General features: G+C 33.2%; 2 protein-coding genes across 6 annotated transcripts in view; both read left to right on the top strand.

The window, feature by feature from the left end:
- LOC135836155 (mucin-2) overlaps nucleotides 1–1,260 on the top strand; it is a 60,050-nt gene extending 58,790 nt beyond the window's left edge. For both annotated transcript variants that reach the window (XM_065350790.1, XM_065350791.1), the window contains exons 11-13: nucleotides 5–133; nucleotides 219–536; nucleotides 616–1,260. In XM_065350790.1, the coding sequence (XP_065206862.1) occupies nucleotides 5–133; nucleotides 219–536; nucleotides 616–672 (504 nt within the window). In that variant the 3' untranslated portion in view covers nucleotides 673–1,260. The remainder of the gene's footprint in view (nucleotides 1–4; nucleotides 134–218; nucleotides 537–615) is intronic.
- Nucleotides 1,261–2,426: 1,166 nt separating this feature from the next.
- The window catches only part of LOC135836156 (uncharacterized), a 32,215-nt gene continuing 7,299 nt past the window's right edge, over nucleotides 2,427–27,342 (top strand). The window contains exons 1-5 of one of the 4 annotated variants that reach the window (XM_065350796.1): nucleotides 2,427–2,504; nucleotides 2,619–2,796; nucleotides 3,571–3,664; nucleotides 3,800–3,883; nucleotides 21,693–25,172. In XM_065350796.1, the coding sequence (XP_065206868.1) occupies nucleotides 21,718–23,847 (2,130 nt within the window). In that variant the 5' untranslated portion in view covers nucleotides 2,427–2,504; nucleotides 2,619–2,796; nucleotides 3,571–3,664; nucleotides 3,800–3,883; nucleotides 21,693–21,717 and the 3' untranslated portion in view covers nucleotides 23,848–25,172. The other 3 variants (XM_065350792.1, XM_065350793.1, XM_065350795.1) reach the window with 3 other exon arrangements.

Consider the following 27,342-nt stretch of genomic DNA (forward strand, 5'->3'; position numbering starts at 1 on the left):
ATAGGAAAAATGCGCCGATTATTTGCCACCTTCGGAAGTGTTAGATTGTCATCGATTGTTCGGCGATTACCAAGTAACGTTGAAGAAACGAGAAGTCAAAGAGAAATATGTTATATCGAGTTTACAATTAAAGGTATGTTGTTGATATTTTTTTTGCATGAATTTGTATTCGTTTAAGAAATTTAATTGGCTTACGAATATTTTTCGAATGATTACAGAACATGGAGAATAATTTATGGCGAGAAGTTACTCATCTATGGTACACGAGTTGGCCAACTCAAGGAGTACCAAATGAACAAAGTTCTATAATTGCTTTATTAATCGAAGCCCGAGCTTATATGAGAAATAGTCCTGGGCCTCATGTTGTACATTGCAGTCCTGGTACTGGTCGTACTGGTACTGTGATCGCTTGCGATATTTGTATAAGAGATTACGAACTGACTAGATCGGTTAATATACCGTTGACTGTAGCTAAATTACGTAGATGCCGTGCTGGAGCTGTTCAAACCAAAGAACAATATGCTTTCATTTATAAAGTATGTGGATTTCTTAAAATAGGTATTTTATATTGCGAAGTTGTTTATGTTTAATATCGTATAATCTTTTTTTCTCTAGGTTTTAACATTATACGCTAGAAAACTGAACGGAGGAACACCACTAGAGTCTCTGTGATTTTGAATTACGAGATGAGGTATTTTATGGCTCTCTTTCTACTGCTATACGAGGAGTTATTCGTTATGTTATACCTCCCTCCGCAACGCAAATAAGTTATATTTTAATGCTGTGATATTTATCGTTTTTAAATGAATGTTATATATTTTTTAAATGTATGTTTTTCAAATATGATAATAAGTAGGTATTATTGTAATGCTCGAAGTTTTAAACATCGTACTCCATGTGTTTTCATCATCGTGGTGAAAACGGGAACGGGATATTTCCAGAATTGCTCACTGCTCGGTTTTATTGGTGCGAACAAATTTTATAATTTTTATTTTTCCGATATAAACATAAAAATGTTTCAACTTACCATAATTCTCTGTTCATGTTTTATTATAAATTTAATCACAGTTCCTTGTTTATATGTTATATTATTAGATTTTTCGTGTATTTCTTGTAAGTGTTGTATTATTCTTTTGTCATTTTTAAAAATATTGTTGTTTTTTTTTCTTCTTTTCATTATTGTCATTTTTATTTCATGTAATATTGTATTATTGAGCTATTGTTTAAACGTTATTGCCGAATACATGATTATGCAGCGAATCTCAATCGATCATTTAATTTAATTTTAATCCAAGAATAAATCTACGTAGATCTAGATACATGTAGCAGTTATGTTCGAATAATTTTACAGAAAATAACGGTTCAGCAATGCGAATTATATCGATGCATTTCAATTTCGAATTCTAATTTCTGGGCAGTGAGTCGAATGTCGAATGAAGTCACAGTACGGTTTGAGTGATATGAGCATTGAGTAGAAGTTCTTGATTAATGAAGTATTTATTTTGTACCAGTGGATATTGCGATGTATGATGTGTGAATGACCACTAGGTACCTTCGAGTTTTCATTTAGGTCATTTAAAGGAAAAACAAAAAAAACAACTCGTTATATAACTATACTGTTGGAATGGGTTGATCATGCGGGGTCCGCTAGAATACCAATTTCAAATATAAATGATTGAATTTCCCCTCTCTTGTTAACAGTCATTTTCGTCTGCATTCAGTTCAATGCAGAGTAATTGGATTGCAGTTATGGATTAGATTACAATATTCGATTAGTGAAGTAAAACTGCTGCTTGATACCGTGAGGAAATCGTCTTTAATTTGTTATTATTGAAGAAACGAGTAGCGTCCTCAATAAAGTCTGAGACTGAGACTACTACGTCAGGTCAGAGTCGTAGGTTCTCAGAATTTATTCAGCGAAATATGTACAGATTTAATACTTGAAATTATGAAAATAATAATTCAGTACATGAGTACAATAGGCCGTTACATCTTTTTTAAAAAATAAATTAAAAAGTTTTTTGATTAATTTTTGTAGTAGGTCTAGGTAGTACCGGGTAGTACATACATACATAGGTACTAGACTAGAGCAACATTTTAATTTTCAAATCATCTGAAAAGGTGAAATGTAATTATTGTTGTAAGTTGTAATAAATAATACATACATTCATATAATCAAAAATAATATTCAGTTCATGTTTCGTTTAATTTCAAATCAAACTTTTAAAAAAAATTCCAAGTAAAAGCAAAAAATACTTTTTGAGAAAAATAGAAAATAAAATAATTACAAATAAGTAAATTTTAGAAAATGAAAAAAAAAATGCAAAAAAAAATTAGAATATTCGAGAATGTCGAAGGTGAATGTGCGCATGCGCTGGTATAGCACGTTTTGAAACTGGATTTAGCGGATTTTCCGATTTTGCGTCTTTACTTTTGTTTTTGTTGTTGCGGTGTTATTGTTATTGTTATGATGTTATGATATTATTTATTCTCAACGAATTGTGGTAAGTGTTGATGTTCTTTTATGCATTTTTAATTATTAATAGTAATAGTTTAATTAATCGAACTGCGTACATAGTAGTGACGAATTTCACATTTCTTACAAATATTAATTTTAGTACGTGCAGTTCTTCTGTCTACTGACTATCTAACGTTCATGAAGTTGGACGCCGCCGATACCATGGCTTATGGCTGATACATCGCTTTAGAATAATTTCGCCTCTGTCTGTGCTTTGCCGCCGCTTTGTATGAATTCATCATCGAGTCCTACGTGAAAATCTCGTATTTCTAAGTGAGGTACGTTTTGTGTTATTTTTCATAAATTGAGATGAACACGTGTTTTATAGAGAGTTAAGGTACATGTATCCAATGGGCACAGTATAACATCTACATATTAATGTTCGTGTTCAGTGTTTCAAGATAACTCGTAAAGTGTTCTGCGAGTAATCCATGCTGTATTACATACGTCGTCCCGTATTATATTTTGTGTCTCTTGATCTCCCTTTGTCTTGGATCGAGTGAATATTGTTGGGCCCAAGTTCAGTGTGGGTTGTGGAGAAAATGAATTGGTTGAAGTAGCTTCACAGAGTGGAAGATAATTGAAAATTGAACTCCAAATTAATAACATGCATATCTTTACTTATTGATAGTACATATCACAAGATCACGAGACGAAGTTATTAATGAAATATGTTCTTGAAAGTTAAAATGCATATGCGAATGAAATAAAGAATTTGCTTTTGCTGAGTGCGATGAAATCGGTTCATTTTTGTGTGGTGAGTGTGTTCTGTATACTAGCAGCTTTCTGATATCCGGTCTCGAAGTCGAACGTGGAGTAAGCAGAAAATATTACAGTGTAGTGATGTTCAGGATGTGTCAGTGTTCGACTTTTTTTTATTGAAAAAATGTGCTTAATAATGAGTTATGGAATAACAAAGCTATTCGCTACCAGTAGCCACCTTGTGTGTGTACAGTTTTGGGTATCGTTAATGCTAGTTTGTTCCTTTGACAGTTCCTAAACGAGGTTTACGAGAGTGTCAACCTTTAATCATCGGTTTCTGTTTGTTGTAGTAATGGCTCTCGTTCAAGCATACAGCTAACTGCTCCTAATGACAAGTGTTTGGTTGGGAAACAAGCCGAAATCCCTGTGCCTCGATTACTCCATGTAAGTACGTTAGTATAGCTGCATGCTCCAAGTTAAAACATCCGTATTAACGTTTAATTATTTTGCTGTTTATTGTGCCGTATGGCGTATTTTGAGGAAGTGTTTGACCACTGATAAAGTTCGAAATTTTTACAGGTTCGTGAATTCGATCAATGCAGTCGTGCTCTGATTCGCCCAAAGAGAAGAAAACAGTAGTTGCAGACTTCTACATCGCGAAAGGTTTGTTCATTTTTTCCTGGGTATTATTAGCATGATGCTTTTGCGAAAACGTGATCTGTTGAGCGGGTATTTCAACAATGTACATATTGTTTTTTCGATTCAAGTTGATTTGACTTCTTACGACTGATTGTGAGTCGGTTGGCTCCATGAAAAGTAAATCATACTACAGTTTTCTTGCTTGTAATTCAATATAAAAATAATGGAATCAAATTATTCTTGCGACGGATGTATTACTCATCTTTACATTCGAAATGTGAACAAATTTCTATTGATTTTGAGGATGAATTTGAATTATCAGTACTGAACTGAAACTGGATGGAAGTTCTCTCAACTTTAATCTCGTAAACTATAGTTGAACGTTTAGCGAAGGCAATTTGGTGATGGAATTGGAATTAGAGGATCATCTAATTTAGATGAAAAGCATGAATAATATCGTGTTAATTTTATAAATTTTAATCTTTGCTGTAATAGGAAATGAATTACGAGAAGAACCTGTGGGACATTTCCGACCTTAAACGGAAGGGAGGGGGATAAACGGTCCTGTGAATTATCCAATGAAAGATCGATATGATGAAATATGTGTAGTCCAACACTGTCGCGTCAATTTTTTCCAATGCATTAAATACTTATAATTTAAATTCGATAATTAATCTAGAAATAATCATAAAATTGATTATTCAATTTTATCGTAATCTTTTTACGATCTCAGTCGGTTGAAACTTGAGAAGTATTCCATAGTTTTGACAGCTAACAAATACATACTAGAAAAGATAAAGATTAAAGTAAGAAAAGTTGGATTATGTGAACAAAAGTTAATCCTATTCCAGTATATGATGTATTATTTTCAAGAACAAGAACGACGTTATTGAGACTCGAATCTAGAAGGCATAAGGTGGTTTTTGAATATTTTATTTGGAGGCAGGTTGAAGAAATTCAATTACAATACGAATTTTAATTTGTTTGAGCTGAAATGAGTTATGAGAAATCTACGAGAATTTATTACGCATGTAAATTAAGAGTCGTGCTTATTATTCATCTTACAGGTAGAAGCATTTGCTCTTCACCATGCACCTTTTCAAGTGGAGATGATCTTTCCGTTCACGATCTTTTTTACGAATACGATCAGCGTCCCTGTCGCCTCTACCTATTTCGAGGGTTTCAATAAAAAAAAAAAAATGAAAAAACCTTGCGCTAGAATTAGTCAAAAAATCCTATCAAAAATTACGATATCAATCAATCTGATGAATAAATTGTCTTCTCAACACCATTACTCGAAGTTTTGCACACAATAACAGTCACTGAAACTCCATCGGAGCTTGATTCATTCGCCCTCAGCTTTATTTTCATTTTAAGGAAGGGACTCATGTTTCTCCAGAAGTACCAAGGCATTTGTCTAGAAGCATGCTGGAGAGGTTTAGGACAACCAAGTCCTTTGCTTCATCCTTGACAAACTCGCGAACACGATTAAATAGGTACTGTTGTCTCTCTTAAGATAATCCTTCTGTCAAGATTTTATTAGGGCAGACTCTACATCACGTGTGAATTCTTCTTCGTATGATCATCGCATGCGAGACTACAGGAGAATCCAAATCAATTTTACAATTGACCATGCCAATTGCTGATTTCTTAAACACAAAATGGCTGTATGATGTAATCTTTGGAACAGTGCGCATGGAATGATTTTGAAGATTTGAACACTACTTACTTGCATCACTGAAAAGTTTGATCACATTCTGCTGACAGTCGTTTTAGGTAGTCTGAACTTTTAAAAAATGTGCATCATTGTTATATCCATAATCATAATATATGGAAGAGAGGGGACTGTAAATTATTACTTGATTTACGTACTTAGATACACCCAAGCTGAGCGACGTTGTCCAACAGTATTTGTGAGGTGTTGGTGAGACACCTCAATGTGATTGTTTGTTCTTTCAGTGCGAAACCAGCAGGACAATATTAAATTTAAATGTACTTACTTAGATACACCCAAGCTGAGCGACGTTGTCCAACAGTATTCGTGAGGTGTTGGTGAGACACCTCAATGTGATTGTTTGTTCTTTCAGTGCAAAACCAGCAGGACAATATTAAATTTAAATGTATTTTTAAAAATGAAAACAACAAAAAATTAATTATATTCATATGAATTAATGATGAATTATCAATTATTAATTTAATATCAAAATTTAAAAAATTTACTAACCTGAATTAAAACTACCCTAAAAAATCGAATTGTTATATTCCTCAATTTCAAACTCAATAAAATTGTTATGTTCCTTCACTCGAAAATAAATCGGAGATACGTAAATTTTAAAATAATTTTAATCATGCAAAAATATTATTTAGATTTTATAAACTGTCACCAAATAATTAAAATAACAAAATTTACAACATGCAAACAAAATTTAAATATTAAAATAACTTACACTAATTGTGGATTCATGTTCTATTAATTAAATACTCGTAACTGGAACGGACGCAAATTTGCTTAAAATTGAAGATAACAAAACGAAAACGGAGATATCTCGACGGTAAAATTTAAGTAAATAATTCTTTCGATAATTCAATTGAAACTTTTCCTTTAAAATTGGCAGAATCAAGAAAATTGTCGTTTTTAATATTCGCGCATCTTTGAATAATCGGTTAATTCAAAATCAGAAACTCGGTAAAATTTAAATGAAACTTGACAAAATGAAATTAATATTTCGCGACACAAGTTAGCGAGAAGAATTTGCACGGAGGCTGACTGGCAAGATACTGAGAGAAAACTGGACAAGAATTTAGCGATTTCGGGGGTTTATATCTAAAAAGGGTCGAAAAATGGCGGAAAAATCGTGGTTCCAGTCAGTCGGAGGGTGATTTCCATCTTTTTATTATTGATTTGTAATTTAGATATTTTTACTGAAAATTTACAAGGGTTTTACATTTGGTGGCCCGCTGTATTCTAATGGAATATGATAATAAATAAGGAATCACAGTGGGTCACCAAAGGTGTAATAAATTAAGAAGTATAAAAGGTTTTTTAAAAGGCGGCAGTGGCTGAGAGGGGGGAAGAGGTAAACATTGGCGATCGGCGAAGTACCCACATCGGCGATTTGGTGAAGTACCCTTACTGACCTACTGTTAAAATCAATACATAGGTACATATATGGTTCAGTTGCTAAAAATATACCAGAATACTCGATAAAAATAGTTTAGACTCGATTAAAATGGTTTAATAATAATAATTGATTAATAATTAAATTAAGCTCGGTTCAGACTCGATAATATTCATAAATAAAATAAGCTCAAAAGTAGTGATGCGAGGCGAGCATAACACCTCCCCCCTAAGAGTAAATTTCCTCGCAGAGGAAATTACAGAGGTAAGAAAGCGTCCCAACCATCTGCATTGGGATCACCGTAATTGGGTAACCTGGGTTCCTGGGTCTCCGGGGTAGGTGTCTCCAGCCTTGGGGGTGATTGAGGTGACTCTTGTATTTGCCCTTGTGGGGCCGCATCAGCACGATGATGTATAGTTACTGATGGATGCGTTGGTTCTGAACTCAATAATTATTGCGGCTGTCAGGATTCGCGGTACCGTTATTGGGTTTTCCCCTAAACAAGCAAAAAGAACCAAATTTTGTGAGCTTCGTTTATGTAAAAAGTATTGAATAGAAATTTCGTTTAGTGAATTTGAATGAAATGTAGATCGTTAGAACATTATCTTACCTTCAGCGTCTAAATTTATGCGGAAACCAAATAACGTGATGTTTGCTGCGATTCTAATTCTTCCATTCCGAATTACAAACAAAAATGCCGTGAGTTCATTACGGTTACCAATTTCATTCATTTCTCGTTCCATTTTAACACGTTTTATACTTTCAGCTTTCAAATTCACTTATAAGAACAATTTTAAGTAACACTTCAATTTAGCTTTACTTTTAAGAACAAGCAAGTTTCGAACAGATCATTCGACTAAACAGCACAAAGTATTTTTCAGACTAAGGATTTCATCATAATTTTTGATGCGAAAACCTTATCTAATTTCTCGGAATTTTCGTCTGGAGTCCGTCACCGCATTTTATTATCTTTTTGACAGCTCGAGACATACAAAATAGCGAGATATCGGCCGAAATATTGCTTACAAAAGCAAGAAAAAGATCTGAAATACGATGCTAGCAGAACTAGCATCAACCTTACTGATTATTAGGCACGTTTTTGGTTATTTTATTTTTAATTTTATTACCATGACTAATTTCGCATAGACTAAGGGTTGATAATCATAATTTGGAAGCAGTGTCGAATGGGTTCCATTTCAATTTAGTAAGCAGAGCAAGCACATGGCTTTGAAACGCGCCATAACATGCGCTCGGAGTTCTATATTTTTTTCCAACACGTGAATAGATACACGTGCGTCGCTGATCATGTAGTTTTGTGGTTAGGCGTATATAAAAAATATTTATGAGCCGGGAGTTGGGAGTTAGAATTGAAGTAAGTTGAGGGTATTATTTTGCTGTATAGTGATTTTTCATACATTTTATTCCTTCTTTTTTTTTTATGGTGAATTTTTTTTTCCAATGCGTTTCACTGAATTTGCGTAATGATTGACATATTCCAACTAATTTCATTAATTGAACCATTGTATTGGTTGAAAGATGATTTGTTGATCGATAAATAAATATCAACGCATAATTAAGAAATAGTAATTTAATGAGATTTTTAGAAGTTGACAATTTTATAATAATACTATATCGCTTTTATTATCGTCAGTATAAAATTTGAAGGAAAGGTGATGTCATTCATCGTTTATTTTAGTGGGTCTATTAAGTGATCGTAGACTATATCCGTTTCGAGATTTTGGAGCAGATTTACGTTTAAATTTTACTTCAGGCTCCGTTAAATTTTCAAATTGAATATCTTCTCGAGCAGGTTCATATTCTTCGCGTCGAGTACAATTAGTGATGGCTTTCGCGATGAAACAATTTGTGAAGCACTGTGTGCAACTTGAGCTACTTGAAGAAGGTGGTGCTTCGAGAGGTATTTGCCTATATGGCGCATGTCTAGCTTTTTATTTCCTGATTTTGAGACATTCAATTACTGCCTTTAAAATGTAAATGATTATAATAAATGAACAAAAATACCAAACATAGGTGAGCCAAGAAGTATGAGGTTTAATTTCATGGGTTTTTTCGTAACGCTTTTGTAAGTACTTCATCATATTGTTTTAGACGGTGTGCAAGTATTTTTAATTCATGAGTGTGTAAGTCGGTTAAGTGTATTGATTCCAAGTCTCTGAATGAAGTTTTATTAATGAACTCAGAAACAAAGTCTTCTCTGTTTAAATTTAGATTTGGAATTACATCGTTTTCAAATACTGAATAATTTTGATTTTCAGCGTATAACATAGTTTGTGCAGAGTAACCTCGACAATCAGATTTTAACGACACAATACCTGTTACAGGGAGAGGTTCATTTTGAATAGCTGCTGACTTTGTACATTCGACGGTTAGTGTTGACGGTTTACTCAGAATAAATAACCAATTATTGCCTTTTAATTTATACCAAATTTCAGCATTTGCTGCAAATGAATTTATTCGACAACTGTCATGTAAATTTAAAAACGGTTGGGTTAGCAGTAGAACTTCACAAATTGGAGCAGAAACAGTTTGGAAAATGATTGGGTTTTTGCAAATATATTCCTTGTAAAAATCTAAATTCACCGCTAAAATCGGAAATGTTAAAGTCTTTATTTACACAAAAAAATAAAAAATTTGAACTTGAAGTTTAGGAAAGTAAAAAAAAAAAAATACTTATTAAAGTTTAGGCGAAGCGAAGAAAAACTTATTAATCAAAATATTAAATAAATACATAAAACTCCAAAAAGGAGACTTACCAAATTTTAGTAGTATAAAATAGAATTAGTTAAATTAACTGGAAATCTCTAGTGCCACTGAATTCGCGAACTGAAAATAGAAATTCTCAAATGCGCGATAAAGAAATGAAAATGCGTGATAAAAAGACCGTTGAGAACGAAATAATTGTTTAATTAATGATTCGCGAACAAATTAGCAATTTAAAATGATACTCAAAAATTATTGGACAAAATTAGATAAAAACTGTGAACTTGACAATTGACAAAATTGCAAACTCGATAATCATAAAATTAAATAACAAACTTTTATAATACAAAAATAGGTAGTCGAAAACGAACCGGCAAAATAGAACTCAAAGTATCTATTAGAGGCTGTTAACTGTTTGCGCTTTAAATCGTTTGCGCTTCTCATTGTTCTCATCCAGAAGTGCAAATGATGTATTTTTTTCAATCGTTTGCGCTTTTTATAAGTTTGTCAGTGTAGCCAGGGTTCCCAAAACAGCAGTTGAATATTCATTTTTTGAGAATTATTTTTGAATGTTTTAGCATTTTTCTGTAGTGGTGCTTTTTTGAAGGAAAAAACGATGCTGAAATTTTAGAAAATCTTACCAAAATTTTGAAACAATGCTGAAAAACTACAAAAAAATCGCTTAAAAATGCGAAAATATGTCATAACAAGCAAAATATAAATTCATAAAAACAGTTCTGTATTTACTAATTAAAAAAGTGCAACAAACACAAAAACTTCAATAAACATACCTAGGCTACAACAAATACCTACATAGAAAATTGGTTAAAAATATGAAAATAAGTATGTACATGTTTTGAAACAAGGAATTAGAATTTGATTAAAAAGTTCTTAATCGTAGGTAACAAAATTTAATCATTTAATCAGAAGCCCTATTCAAGTAACCAACTCTTTTCATGAATTCAAGACGAGACATTCGGTTTTCTTGGTATTCCAAAAATATATCCAAAATTTTAACAAGTTTTTTTTGGTCTTTTGATGCCATTTGTTTTGAACTACCACTTGAGATATCGCGAATTTTAATTGCAGTTTCAATTTGGATTTCTTCAATCTGTACGTGTATAACTGTATACCTTCCTGTAGGATGTCTAAATGTTACTAACAAGTTTGGGAACCCTGGCTACACTGACGAAATTATAATATTAAAAAGCGCAAGCGATTGAAAAAAATACATCATTTGCGCTTCCGGATGAGAACAATGGGAAGCACAAACGATTTAAAGCGCAAATGATGATTTCCCCTATTAGAAGATCCGAAAAACAACTGAGAATTTGCAAACTCACCCTAATTGTATTAATAATAAAAATTGGTCCGATTTTGAGAGGGAGGATTTTGAAGTCGGCAAATTGGTTAGACAGTTGGTTAAATTTATTTTGGGAAACAATCAAAAAGGGATACGCGATTTCGAAATGTGGGTGACATATATGAGCTCGTAAAATTGCAATTTGGAGGGTACGTGTGCGCGACAAATGAAAAAGGGTTCAATACTGATTAATTAGTAAGTAATAAAAAAGTCATAAATGTCGTGTCAAATGTTTGAATGTACTTGTGGTTAATTTTAAAAGGGTTTAAAAGTACTTAGAGCTCATTAGCTCTTGTACAAATTGTTGCAAGTGTCATCTTTTCATTATGTGAAATATCAAAGTTATTCAAATCTCAGTTTTTACTATATCGAAAATGGTCGCGAGCGCGAGCCCAAAACGTGAGCCAGGAGCCATAAAGATTTCAAATTTGACTTTTATGAGCTCCGATTTATCGTGTGAATCGGGGGTGGCTGTGGGAAACGAAGAGCCCACAGCTACAAAATTTTATCGTCTATTAAATGACTATTGACTCGATAACCCTGGGTAAGTGTCTTGATTTTTAATTTACAACGTTTAATGAGTTTTGATGGCGTGAGTAAATGTTTTGATTTAGAATGTAAATTGAATTAGGGGATGAATCAAACCGATTATATGCGATGATGAAATCTAGCCAGAATATTACACCTCCCCCTTTAGAAAAATTTTGAGGCATGAGAAATTTCCAAAAAAAAATTATGTAAAATAAATCTTAAATTGTACAACTTAATGTAATTTACATGTACTCATAATTTGGGCTACCTCGGCATCCTCTTCTTCTTCTTCGTGGTGCGTTGTGGTTTGGGAAGTGTGCCAATGTGGCATGACATTTACTCTCCCTAACCCCACTATTTGTTGGAGTCTAAACTCGGTGTATATCCTGAAGGCCAATTTTTCATCCTCAGACATGACGGATGATGTTGTACTATATGGCAATGGAGTGCTGAATGGGCGATCGGATATTGGTGAGGCCCCTTCTACCACAGGCTGCTCAGCATATTCGGGGGTGCGAGGTCGGAATGCAGGCAATTGGCCTGGTGACAGGAATTCAGGCGTTTGGAATGCTGGTGACTGGAATTCAGGCAATTGGAACGCAGGGTTTCGGTGGCAATGATTTATATGTGTTTGTAGGTCATTTTGGATCCTTATGGTGTTTAGCCATATCTGGGTCATGGTGGCGATTATTTAGTCCATCTTTTTATGTATCTCCGCTTTTCTCAATCGGTCACAATGCGCCTTACTTCTCTGGTAGTTTACCATATTCTCCTGAAGCTCTTCTAAATTTTTGAAAATGTTTGGGATCACCCTTCGTCAAATTTTACTCGTTTCGCTTCGGAGGTGGTGATTTTTGAATTCGCTGCGCGTTTAGTGGCTATTTCTAAAACGAAATAATTATACATGAATATACAAGATTTTATTATAGTTTCGTTTGCTCACTTGTTTGTGTTCATTTTTTTTTTTTTGATTTTTAGTAAAAATTGAAGTATTAGATATGAGAATAAGTAGCAGTTTTTCGATTCTAGTTTCTCTTATTAATTTTCATAAAGTAAATAATTATTTGTTATTCATTTCTATCATATGTACGAGTACTTCACCACTGAACTTCTACCTACTTACCTCAATTGAACTTGTATAGAACATTTTGATAAGAATCGTCTTATTAAACAAAAAAAATTGTCATAAAAAAATGGTATCTTATTAAAATTGATCATTTTACATAAAATTTGAAATCTTAGACATATGGACAGATTTTCAAAAATAGGAAAATGAACCAAAAAATAATCGTCATTTATAAGTATAATTGACACACACAAGGAAATCTTATGCACCATAATAAGTACTACATAATTTTAAAAAGGAAAATCATCATTGAAATTTAACCTTATAAAAATTGCATTTTATAAAAAAAAAGGAAAATATATGATTTCAAAAATTTACATACCTAACATCAAATTCGTTAAAAGGTAAAATAAAATAAAACGTCATTAAACAAAAAAAAAAGTATTAAAATGTAGGTAAGTAAACACAAAAAAAAACACACAAAAAGAAAATAGACAATTTTCTAAAATGAAACATTTATGTAAATTTTAAGAAAATATATTACTTAAAGGAACAATTGCCAAGAAGACAGGATCAAACACGCACAAAGTTGCATAAAAAAAACTTCTTATCAGTAAAAAAAAACATAATTTTAGACGGTCGTTTCTAGTATGTTAAAAGAATTGCTACAAATAGCAATAAGATAACGCATATTATATTTAAAATAATAGAAAAATTGATGAAACGTGCATGATTGTTTACTTGGTTCATAGGACACATTTCGTTCAACAGTTCTTCCAGTGTTCTTTGATGACCTCCGATGATGATTATTTCCATAACTCGACCCTGTTCATTTACTCCGATTCTGCGGAGTCTAGTCCCATTTGGGATCCTTCGCATATTCCCATTAATTGGCTGGAAACTCTGTCCATGAATGACTTCCACAAATCCCAAGTATTCTCGTTGGTTTATCACACTATTAAATAACGCAAGTTGGGGTAGGTTCACTCGAATGAAGTATCTTGGCTGGATTTCCCTTGGTACCTCCATCAGAAATATGATATTTAAATTTTCTCGCCTATAGCCCAATAACTGTGGGCTGGCTGGCAGTCTTACAATTTGCGGCTCTTGATTGATTCGGTATCTACGTAATCTAGGTAGAACCATAATTCCATTTACGTTTCCCATAATAACAAATGGGTAAAAAAAAATAATAATAATAATAATTTATAAACGCACAGTACACATAATAAATTCACTCTTAAAATTTAAACAACTTAATCCAGATTGATTTCAGTGACAAATGTTTCAATCTTTTAATTTTTATTCCTTCTGCTTGACGAAAAAAAATAAGAGATAAGGGGATGAATTTTGGTTGGCTGTTCATTTTATTGCAGACGAACAATGTCGTCAGTCTGCCGAGGTTTTATTCCTGAAAATTCTGTGGATCAGTGCAACATCGAAGATACCCAGAATAAAATGTAAAGGAGCTGATAAGGAACGTCCATTTCTGTCTTCTTATTCCTGAAAATTCTGCGGATCAGTGCAACATCAAAGATACCCAGAATAAAATGTAAAGGAGCTTTCTGTCTTCGTAAGAACGGTAGTGTTTATATGAGTTGGAGAGAGTGGATACGCGCAACAGAGAAAGAGAGAACTATACACGTGCATTTCGTGCAAGTTTTGGATGTACAGGGTTGCCGCAGTGGTACAACTGGTAAGTAGTGCTGCATAACCAAAAACTAAATACAGCGTTTTCGTTTTTAAGCGCATTTTCAATAGGGTACTCCGTTTTTAGGCGCATTCTGTGTGATTTTGAATTTTCTTGTGATGGGATTTGATGAAAAATGAATAATTTTAGGATTATTTAATTTTTTTTTTGAGTAAATTTTTCTACTAAAAATTGGAGATTTGAGGAGAATTAATTCGATCTTGAAATGAAATTTTTAAAATATTTTTAATGTGGTTTTGATAGAAAACCAGGTAAGTATTATAGAGTATTTTTGTGCTCATTTTTGAGGCGATTTTGATGCAAATTTGAGCAGAAATTTGATGAACATTGAAGTAGATTTGAGCAGAAATACATTTTAATTATTTAGTCTTGTTTTGAGACAATTTTTGCGTAAATTTGCGACTATTTAAATGCGTTAATTGGAGATTTTCGGATGAAACGAAAAATTTGAGTGAAGATGAAATTTTTAAATTATTCAGACGCCACTTTGGAGGGGTTTCCTCGCGATCTCAGTGGATATCTTGTATTTCCTGCGATGTCCTGGAGTTCAGTGAGTTCTGTAGGTCCTTCTTCCTCTACAGGTTGTGAGTGTGAACGAGTACAGCTGGTCAGTGCTCTGACAATTAAGCAGTTTTGAAAGCATGGAGTGCAACTTGGAGGTTGTTGAGCTTCAGTATAAGGTAAAGCAATTGATCTATTTCTTAATTTTTGTCTCCTATATTTTATCAGTGAAATGAGTAATCTCATTAAATAAATAAAAACGAGAATACCTCCGATAAAATAAACTGTAGACCACCAATCATTTGAAGAAGTGGTAGGTTTTTTCAAGATATTTTCTTGTAAAATTTCATCGAACTGTTTTAATTTGTGTGAAAGAAAACGGAGCTCTTGAGTGTGTAAATTTGTGAGCCTGAGAGGTTCTAGTGTAAAATTTTTTAAAGCTTTTGTGAATGTGTCAGTAAAGTTTAACTCGCCAAATGGAATATTTGGAATAATATTTTAAAATTCAGAAGTCGTTTCGACTCAGCATAGATTACAGCATTTGCGGTGTACCCCTGACAGTCTGGGTTGAGTTGAATAACTCCACTCCCATTCAATATTGTATCTGTCATTGGTTCAGTTTCTTTGCAAACTATTGAAAGTGCTGTTGGTTTACTCAATACAAATAACCATTTATTATTTCTCAGTTTGTGACAAATTTCTCAAAAAGAGAGGTGTTCCTTTTTCAATAATTTTTATTTCATGTAATTGAATTCTTCAATGTATTGGCAGTTCTTCAGACGAAGTATATGACCAAGCATTTTCAACCTTAAATTCTTGATTCACCGGAGGTGAACAGTTCTGCAATTATTCATTTCACCAAAAGAGCTCCAAGGTGCTCAATGTCTCCTCCTCCTCTTCTTAGGTTTATCACTGGGTTGACCATTAGTCCTCCTCTTCACCTTAGGGATCATGACATGAGTTTCTGGAGATGGTAACTCAAGGGGGTAAAGATAGTTGATGGAATGAGTCACAAGCTCTGCTTTATTACTTGTGCCTCAATTTGTGAACTTGGACAACAAAAAACATTTCAAACCCATTAGTCATATTATTTCATTATAATTAATAAAATTAAACCATGATAAGAAACACATAAAATTATACCCTAATAAGAACAAACATTTAGCATCTTATTATAAAGTAATTGTCACAATAATTGAACACTAAAGTTTCCAATAAAAATGCAGAACATTTATTAAGACAACTTGAAATGAACGAATTTGTAAACATAAATTTCAATAGTTTGACATAAAAATGTACATTTAAGGATAAAAAATAAACGCAAGAGAAATTAATTTCCATAAAACTTGAAAATATAAGAATGGTTGACATAAAAAATGAAATGAGTTTCAATAAGGTTTCATAGACAACATACACAATTTACAATAAATCAACATTGTATATCTGTATTATTATTGCACATAAAATAATTATGCTTGATAGAGCAATGAATAAGTCTGTAGAATTGAAGCGTGAATGATTTGCAAAGACATCTGAGCACATTTCAATCATTACCTCATTGATGGTTTGATGGTTTTCAGGTAAGTATTCAAATTTCTAAAACGTGACCTCTTTTGGACACTCTGCAACTGAACATATCTTCCGTGACAGATATTGATGACTTTAACACACAAGATCTAAGAGTTCTATCTGATTTTTCACTTTCTGTATGAATTTGTCATTAATCAGAAGTTGCTGGACAGATTGTTTCACAGTTTTCTTCAGCTCCTTGTCTTCATTCAGGATAATTTTTTTCATATAAGGTAAATTATAAATGACATGCGAATAAGAATCTCGATAAGAACACCATTGATTATCACCAGGAATAATCATTCTGCCACCACCTAACTTGACAGTTTTGTTTTCAAAATCTGTCTGCTTGAATTCTTTCATAATGAATAATACTTGTGTTATCACTTCAGTATATCAACTATCCTTGGCTAGTAAATTTCCAGTGTGAGCTTTATGGGTACAATGCCACAAATCCACAAGGTTCCACATCAAATGCATGTTGCATTATCAGATACAATCATGTACAGTAGTCCCCGCTTAATGGAATCGGTTTGGGCCGAGGTACTTTTAATTCTATTAACCGGGATATTCTAATAAGCGGTCCAATAAAAAAGGCAGAAAAAGTTTTGAAATATGTATCCTGTATCTTTGCTTATATATTAACCTCGTACTACGAAAATCCTACTCATATTTGGGCTTTCCCCTGGTCATAAATAGGTAAGCTTGGACTTCCTCCATCATTAGAATCGAGTTGACACCGGGTAACTATGTTTCATTCTATAAACCAGGGAACGCTGAAGAATAAAACACACACAAAATTCAAATTCTGTTGAAATTTTATGACCTTTTGATGTTTTTAGGAGTCAATTTCAGTACTTTTTTGGGTGTTTACTAACAGTTAGTCTTTTAATATGTTTTGAACACTTTTTTGGACAATTTTTATAAAATTTTACAAAAATTTCATCATTTTTTTTGCCAATTTTCACTCATTACAAAATAATCTTCATTTTGTGTTTTGATGCCATTTTAACATGTTTAAAACATGTCTTTTTGATCCACATTTTGTTAAATTTTGTCAATTTTCTGTGATTTTCTCCAACTTTTGAACATTAATCAATTCTATTAACCGAACTCGGTGCTCTTTTTCACTACAATAAGCGATAAAATTTACATGTAAGAAGATGCAAGCGTTCCGTCCCAACCCATTTCGATTCCATTATCCGAATTATTCTATTAACCGCGACTACATTAAGCGGGGACTACTGTATACCATAGAGTTGAATTTCTTTTTTGCGAGTTGAGCAGTTAACTTGACTAAAAACCATGAGAGAAATGTGGCAAAGGTATCTGGTAAGGTGACTAGCACCTTCAATTTGCCTTTACCTAGGCTATAGGTGTGGTGAGGGGGAAACCATTTGCACATTTTGTACAAAATTAACTACCACTGACTAAGAACATAGTAATTTTTTGAAAATTCCACTTCTCCATAATTAATTATAATTAATTAATAATTGATATTTTAAAACATTTCACTACAAATTCAAATCACTATCAATCGATGTGATGTGAACTTTTCTCTGTGTATTCTCCGACGACAATGGAAGTGAAGTGATTGATCACACAAAAATCCTGTTGTTTCGGATGTTTGTATGCTCCAATATTGCATCCTTAGTCCATGGCATCCAATTAATTCCATTCATTATATCAATGAAAGTATGTATGTGGAAGCCAAGTTGTTGGATCGTTTCTAAAATTATGGTTTCAACTCGGATAATTAGAGTTGCTAGGCAAGAACTTGGAAAATTCAGAGACTTTCTGCTATTACTTCGTGCTATGATGAGACCATTTCGCTTTATAAGCAATAACCAACTTATATAGAATAGATAATGAATAAGTATAAACTTACCTATTCCTGAAAATATAGTTGGAAAATCGTGTATTTTTGAAGTACCATTCGAGCACAAATGAAGAGCACAGGGAAAGAACGATGTAACTTGATTTTTTTCAATTTTTTTTTTTTAGTGAAATTTTGTTCATTGAGGAATGCTCTTTCATGTAGTGTACGTAGTTTATGTTGAAAGTATTTTTATCGGCACTATTTTGCTCAAAAAACAAAAAATTGTAAGAGATGAAAAATTGAAAGTTTGAGGTAAAAAAAATTATAACATAAAATTTTTAATTTTTTTTTCTCGGTGGTATTTTATTCATTGAGCTAAGCACTTTCACCCAATGTTTATGAAAAATGCACATTTGTTCTATTTCACTCAGAATAACGACTTGAAAATTGCACAAAAAACAAATACAGGGAAAGAACGACATAACCTGGCTGTTTACAGGGAAAGAACGACGTAAGTGGGCCGCGTACAGGGAAAGAACGATGTAAGTAAGTGGTTTTCGGAGCAAAACGTTGCGTGCGCGTTAGTTTAAAAATGCTCTCATTGTATTCTGATGACTCGTGAATGATATTTTCATGCTCAGAATTGTTTTAATAGACTTTAGAAATATATCTGAAACAAAACTCACGCCAAATAATAATTATTTTCAAACTGAGAAACATTTCAATCTTTAAAACGCTCTCCTGTAAAATTTGCAAAATACCACTTACATCGTTCTTTCCCTGTGCTCTTCAAATAGGCAGATAAACTACAAAGTCTTGAATAGGACGAATTAGAATTATATATAATATTATAATATAGATAGGCTAATCGGCATAAATTGGTGCTGTCTTCTCCATAAGTTCGAATCACAAGCCTTACAGAAACAATAGAATCATCTCCGTTAGCTACATAATTATAGTCTGAGTAAAACACAATCAAAAATATAATGCAAATTTCAATCATTCAGAAATCCGTGGCTGACGAGGGGGAGAGATAGGTGAAAACTCCGAAATTCGATATGTAATAAAATGATCAATCTGATCTAATTATTTTACTTATGTACTTATCATTATATTATAATTATTTAGATGAATGAAGTTGATGATAGTTTACCAGCGGCGGTTTTTGTTTAGATGTGAATTATATGGGTTCAACAGGGGTCGAGTCGACGTTTGTTCACCGAATCTCACACAGGCTCACTACCCAGGGTTGCCAGGTACTTGGGGGAAAAATCCGTGCTCAATAAAACGAAATTATTTATTTCCATGTGCACAGCCTTGGCTTGAAAATCTGCCAAAATCTCCACACAAAGAACACAATACATGTGATCAGGTTCAGGAAACACTGAAGAAACTAATTACTGAAATCTGAATATGCAGCAATATGGAAATGAAAATTACGAATTATTTTGCTGCTGCACAAACGCTTCTCTATTCGCTCTTTCTTCAATGTCATTAATTGCAATTTGAATCAGCTTTTTCACCTGCAATTGGTCAAATCAATTCATCACTTCACCGAGGCGTAACAAGACTGAAAAAAAGCCTTCATCACGGGGTCAACCTTATCCTCCTTTCTGGAACGACGTCCTTCGCCAGATTTGCTTTTTATAAACGAAATTATTTCCATGTCTACAGCCTGGAATAGTTTTTTTTTTGGATTTGATGTGGGCAACGAATGCACACTGCAAACAAAAACACTCAATTGAACACACATTCACAAATTATTTGATGTTAGAATTCTTACCTACTTGGTGTTTCCTGAACCTGGACAATCATCTTCTCTCTCCTCAGAGGAGAAATCATCCAAGTCAACAGTATTATTTTGAGTTTGAATAGAAGAAGGAATTACTGGAATATTGTGTGTTCTTCTATTATATAGTTTTAAGCTGGAATATGCATTTTTGTAACACTTCGATGAAAACTCTCAGCTTTCATCATAAAAAAACCACATATATTCCACCTAAAGTGAGTAAATTGAAGAAAAACAAGAACACAGTTTAATAACGCCTCAAAACTTGAAAGTCAACATTTTGAATGTAAATGAGTAAAATTAAAATTAAATTAACAATTAATACATTGGTTTACAATCTACAGGCATCGTAGCGGATCAGGGATCACTTTTTAAGTGACTTGGTCACTTTTTCCGCGAAAAGTCACTTTTGGTAACTTTTTTCATCAACAAGTCACTATTGGTTACTTTTCTTCCAAAAAAGTCACTTTTTTGATTTTTTTTCTTTTTGAATAAAAAAAATCGTTTTCTATCCAAATTATCTTTTTTTTTACTCATTTTCAAAGGATTTAATGCGAATTTTCTTCACTAAACAATTTCAGAATATCAAAAACATCAATTTTTACTTTTCGAAACATCAGTTTTCGAAAGCCTTAGCCCATGTTTTCTTTTCTTTTTCAAAATCAAGCTGGAAATTTATTTGTTTAAAATCATGTTTTGAAGCCAGAAAATGAACTCATAACAAAACATCGTTTTTATGCCTCTCGAAATACAAATTTTCAAGAGCTTTCGCCTCCCCCCCCCGCTTAGGCCTGCTCTTTTTTCATTTTCAAAATCAACTTCCTTCAAAAAAACATCATTCAAATTCTAAAATTTTAATCGTATAAAAATTAATCAACTTACTCGTTATCACATTTGAAAAAAAAAACGGATTTTCCTGTGGGACCGGGGAGATCAATCAAAGTAGGTAATGTTTTTCAGGTGAGATGTGTATTAAGTGTGATGTATCTCGGTTCGTGATTTATGAATCGTACCGATTTCTTATTGAACGTTTTTTACTTTTGTTTTTCGATTTTTTGCTCTCCTGAACGCTGGAATTAAAATAAATTGGTCACCTTTTTCACTGCTGAAAGTCACTAAAGTCACTTTTAAAAAAAAAATTTGGCTACAATGCCTGACAATCTAGGACGGGCTTATTAATTTGATGATTTTTTGGAATGTTCTGGTTAAATTTATGCAAAAATACCAGATATGATCGAGTTTGAAGTATTTTGCACAATAGCTCTGCTTTTCGAAATGATTTTTATAGCGGGGTCTACAACATCGTCATGAAAAGAATTTCCCTAGGAATCCATTAGGTACCGCTAACTGTAGAACGTGAGTAGCGCATCTAATTCCTATCAAAAAGTAAATATTTATAGAAAACAAGAACTGAAAAATCCGTCAAAAATTTAATTAGCTGAAAAATGAGTCGTATGATTTATTTTGTCATTTTTTGAGCTCAGTTCCTGAAGTAATCCATTCTTTAAACATTCTTCACTGTTTTTGAGTTATTATTTTAAAAATTTTCTTTTTATCAACATTCATTATAAGCCTTGTTTGAGCTTTAGAATTCATGTACTTACTCAAAATGTTATAAAATTATGAGAGAAATTTCAATTTCAGATCACTCACGGGTCACAAGGTCACAATGATGAACGCATCAAATAACACATATGAGACGATTGCAGTAAATGAGGTACTCGGGGATCGTTTCGTATTCTATGCGACGCTTCCAACCCTACAAGAGATGGCATCTTATCGAGCGGCTCTTGCAATATGGTATAGCTACATTGCTCGATCAAATTACAACGAATTCAAAAAGAAGTCAAATGACGAGTTGATTGACAGTCTAGGTATTAAAGATAAGTATTGGGAGGAATGTAATAAAATTGTTGAATCTTTTAAAATGCCCCAAACAATCGAGGAAGTGCTTAAGAACTTCGTAGAGTTGGTTTATGGTGAAATGAGATCGTGGATAAGACATTTCAAGTACGAAATGTTTTCCTACAATTTGAAATCTCATACGATTCAGCAATTTGATGCGAATTGTTGTGTCTGGTTTCCTAATGGTAAAATCAATTACGGTAAAACTGGTCCGAAAATGTTGGCTACTCCGGGGTTGACAGATGTGCAGAAATTCGCCATCATGTCCGAGTTCTGTATGGAGGATGAAATACGTAAATTTCCCCTGCGTACGCTTCCCAAATCATTTATTAAACAGGTGACTCTCGAACGAGACTACTTAGTGTATTATTGGATGTGCTACTCGAAAAACGAATTGCGTAAAATACCGTTGAATAATTTCAGCTCGGTCGACGTTGTAATGGCTGTAATGTGTGAAACCACACATTGGACTGCTTTCGAGTACTTCTGGAATCGTTTGGGTACTGAGGATCAAGTAACTGTGGCCGTAGATAGATTCAATGATCACAGTGCATGTCTTAATCAAGCAGAAACGCTTTCAATGATGTCCTGTCAGCAACAACAGCGTGTCTTATCCCTCATACCCGATCAGATATTGCTAAATTTTTGGATTCGTTTAGATTTACCCGAGTCAGCAATGTGGACTTGGAAACATTGTAAACATCTAATGCCAGTTGAAAAATTTGCTAGAGTTGTGAATGAAATATTTTATCGTAAGGTGCCTTTTGAAGAAGAAATGCGTTTGTTGATAGAAATGTGGGAAACAGCCTCTGATAAGCAAAGAAATCACGTTATTCAGACCATGGAAGATGAAATAATTCGACCGTTTTTTTTCATGTGTAATCATTCTTTGGCTGCCTTCGAATTCTTGTATATTTTTCTATCGATGAAAAACGAAGATTTTAGAAAGGATGCGATTTTGAGGAATGCCAGCGAATTCGGATCAAATATTGTTGATCCAAATTCAATGAACAAGATAATCAACTTATGTTTGCCTGATCCCGATGATCAGCGTGTGTATAGACAGACTATAATGGAGTCGCATGAAATGATGTTTCGAGGCGAATTATTATTCAATGATTCGAACCTTGAAAGTTTGAAACTCAGGATACAGTTTTATTCTCTTGATGAGAACATGGCCAAAGATTATCTGAAGCGACTGCTTGAGTCGAATAAAATTAGAAAGCCGATGTATATTACCGACTTCGAAAAATGGACAAAATTCAACGATTTTATCGACGATATTTACCTAAACGATGCTCCGTCAGCGTTGAATTTAAAGAAAGTATTCATCATGTCATACGCTTCCGACTGTCTTAATGATTGGAATGACGACAATAGTTTGAACGGAATGGACAAAGTGCTCGGAACAGTGTTTACGACGAATGAGTTGGAAGCTATAAAGCAAAAATTTTTAAATTCTTTTCGAAAAGGCCTTATTGATATAGATTATTGGCCTTGGTTCGAGGAAAAGTATTTCAATAAGTTTGTTTCATGGTGTGTTGGTAATGAACGAGGTGTGGAAGAGTTCAAAAAGACTATTTCCGTTGATGCTATTTTTAACGAATATTTCAACAGGTTTGGCGATTGGTATAGCGATGGTGGCGATTTTGATAGATCATTGCTTCCCGATTTGGATAAGTGTTTGAAATGGTATTTTATGGGTGTTGAAGGAGCGAAAGAGTACAAATTGCGTAGATTAGATGCATTTGAAAATATAGATATTTTTCAAAATATTTTAAAGGAAAAAGATGAGTCAACTTTGGATGTGCTTTTGAAGTGGTTTTCTGATGGTGATGAAGAAAGTATTAAAAAATTCAAAGCAAAAAAGATCAGATTTACTCGTAGGACATAATGATCCGAGTCTAGTTTGAATAGTTGTTACAAATCGAACTTTGAATAGTCGATATCACACCTTAAGAATCAGATATTTCAGTTTATGAATGAGCACTTCCGTTCTTACGAAATTATTCTTCAGTCTAGTAGAACGCAGTCACATTTTCTTTGCAGAGCTCACTTTTTAAATGTCCTTGAACGATATTCTTGAAGAACTTTGAGATTCTTTTTACTATCTATCAAAACTTTTCGATTTTCCCAATCTGCAACTTTTCAACCCTTGTCTGTCACCTCATTACCTATTGGTGTCTGATATTTGCATCAGAGGAGTACAAAAACTCCAAACATTTTTCTTGGAAGGGCGTGCCATTATTCATGTAATATGTATTTTGAAAGTCAAGTAGGGTAAAATTGTCGACTACGGTTTAAAAAAAAAGATTCTACTTTGAGTGTTTTTTGCGAAGAAATCTGTGTCAGCCTCCACAATTTTCACTTGCATTGTGTTATTACTGCAATACTCGACAAAAAAATAGAAAAAAAACGTTGATTCACCTGGAAGCATAAATTTTTAGTGGAAGATCTGTCTTCTGGGAAGAGAAAAATTTGTCCTTGAGGGACGATTGCCCCCCTCTCAGAATTGTAGAAAAAAGCCAACGAAAAACAATGTAATTGTCTTATTTTCACCCTGTGGACATCATTTCAAACTTACAATTTACAAAATGTAGGTAGTCCACAACCGTCCTCTTGCTGTGCTGATGGCTGTAGGCAGTTCAAAAAAAACCTTTTTGTACTTACCAGATAGTCAGTGATCCATAATTCAGTGCGCAGGTTGGTGAATAAGCGTTGAACCGAAACTCTTAATAGAATTTGGCCATTTGTTGTTTGTTGTAGATTGCGATCGACATTGTCGCTAAAAGTACTGGTTGGAAAATCATATTTCTTTAGACAATGGACGGGTATTCTGAATTGCACCTGCAACGTTGCAAATGTCGATTGAAAATTTTTTAAACAAAGAAATTATGAAGAAAGTGTCTGATATTTTAATAAAAGTTGATGAAATCTGAAAGAAGAAAATCTCGAAGTATTGAATAAAAATATGTGGGGGTAACATGAATGAAAGAATCTTTCTATGAAAAAAATATATGTATCATGTCCGAGAGAAAATTACAGAATATCATTGACAATAACAGTGTTGTAACCGTTATAACCTTATGAAAACTAATAAAAAAGTTTTTGTTATAAGTATTTGAACAGAAGGTAACAAAAGAGAAATTATTTTGCTACTTGTAATGTAAGATAATGAAATAAGATGATAAACAAATAAACCAATATTTATAATTTTGACTCTTTCCTTTGTTCTCTCATTTTTGTGTTATTTTCTTTATTTACAGTTTTGAGAATGAAGTAATTTTTTATGGTGGGGAAAAAAACTGAAATATTCTTATTACACTAGGCAACTTTTTTTGGCCTTTTTTTTTGTGTTCAGGTTGAAAATGAGCTTAATCAATAAACAAAAAACAGAGTAGGATTTTTCAGTTTGAGTTGTTTTTGTAGTCAGGAGATATGATCAAGGTTGCAAAAATGGTCGTCTTTGCTTTATTTCACGAGTTTGTGGCGACATCAGTATCATGTTTCAAAAAAAAAAACCAAGGTCATATTCGGATTCTATGCACTTTTTTAAGTAAACATCTTTCCCCGATTTTTGATTTTCGAAGTTTAAGGCACATAAGACCAATTTTTCTAAATACCTACGAAAAATTCAATTTGAAGTTCGGGTGAAGAAAGTTCCGCGCCACGATTACGTGGTGGAGTAACGCCAGCGTTGCGCGCTCAGAGTTTTAAAATTTGGTACAAATAAAAATATACCATATGTGCTTAAAAACATCAAAAATCAGGGAAAGTAATTTACTTGAAAAAATACGTAGAATCCGAAAATGACCTTGGTTTTTTTTTAAACATAATACTGATGTCGCCACAAACTTGTGAAATAGGGCAAAAACGGTCATTTTTGCAACTTTGAGCATCTCTCCTGACTACAAAAACAACTCAAATTGAAAAACCCCACTCTGTTTTTTGTTTTAGGGTCTAAACTATCGATTAAGCCCATTTTCAACCCGAACACAAATATGCCGTTGCCTAGTGTTATCTTTGAATTTTGTTCTGTTGTACTTGTATGTATACTTACCCAAACATTAGCCGACTTCACAATCTGCTCTAACTCAGCCTTAAATCTGTTCATCAGGGAACCGATCAAACCTTCCATCTGATTCACAAACAAACACTACCAAAATATTAAAGAAACTAACAAAATGAATTGAAACCTACGCTTCTGTTGGGGTTGACTCGACAATTTCCTCTATTGCTACGAGGATTACGATCAATCGAGTTGTGCGCTAAATGAGCACTGGTGGAGACTGCAGTAGAAGATACTGCTTTCAGTTCTTTCTCTGTTGCTTCATCATCAAACACTTTCTAGTTCGGTTTTGAGTTTTGATAAATTGGCTGATCTATTCTCAGTTTCTATCCATGACTTCATTTTGGTGAATTGGGCCTTTGCTGTGCCTCGCTGTTTGGTGTAAGACTCGAATAACTTAATTTTCATAAGACTGATTTTCTCTAAAAATTAATTAATCGGGCTTCCGAAGGACCATGAAATTATCTGTTGCTGATAATGACATCCAAAAAACACTTGCTACAGTTCATATACCTACATCAATATAAACAATCGTCAAACAAATTGAATAAATAATTTGATACCCCTTAAATACATATAGGTTTTCTATGAGAATGATCAGATTGAAGAGGAATGGAATCCACTGCAGGTATCCTGTGAAATTTTCGGAAACTTTTGGACAGTTTTCAATTCCTAAGTAGAAGAACTTTTTGTTGATATTTTTTCTTATAATCTCTACTTCTTTACTCGGTGTAAACAAAAAGGCTCCTGAATCTTTAGGCAAAGTTGGAATTTCGCACCTGAATGCGGCTAAAATATTGTTTGTTGCCTGTCTGCCCAAACGACGTTTGAGGACAACTTTTCTGAATTGATCTCATTTCAAAACAGCTATAGTTTATGTCCGTTGGCTCTACTGAGACCCTCCAGTAGACACATATTGTGCTACTGAGGTACACTATTCTATTGCTGCAACAAAATCATAATAATAAAAATTATTGAAAAAAAAACTTGAAATTTACACAATTATGAAATTTGGCAAATTTATTTAAAATAATTAAAACAATAATACTAATAATAATACCTTTAAAAAAAAACAATGTGAAATTACCCGATTATGATATTGGGCAAACTTATTTAAAATAATAATACTAATAAATTCACTTTCAGTGGCACTTAGTCCATCCCCGCCATTTGTACTACCACTGACAAATAGAACCAGAATGCCAGTGATAGAAATCCCAAATGTGACTTTTTAGTCATCCTGGTTACAGGGACTACAGTACTTTAGTCCATGTATTATGGATTTATGTACTATGTAGCTTGTACATCACTTTCAAATAC

This window comes from Planococcus citri, chromosome 2, assembly GCF_950023065.1.
Source record: "Planococcus citri chromosome 2, ihPlaCitr1.1, whole genome shotgun sequence".
NCBI classification, from domain to species: domain Eukaryota; kingdom Metazoa; phylum Arthropoda; class Insecta; order Hemiptera; family Pseudococcidae; genus Planococcus; species Planococcus citri.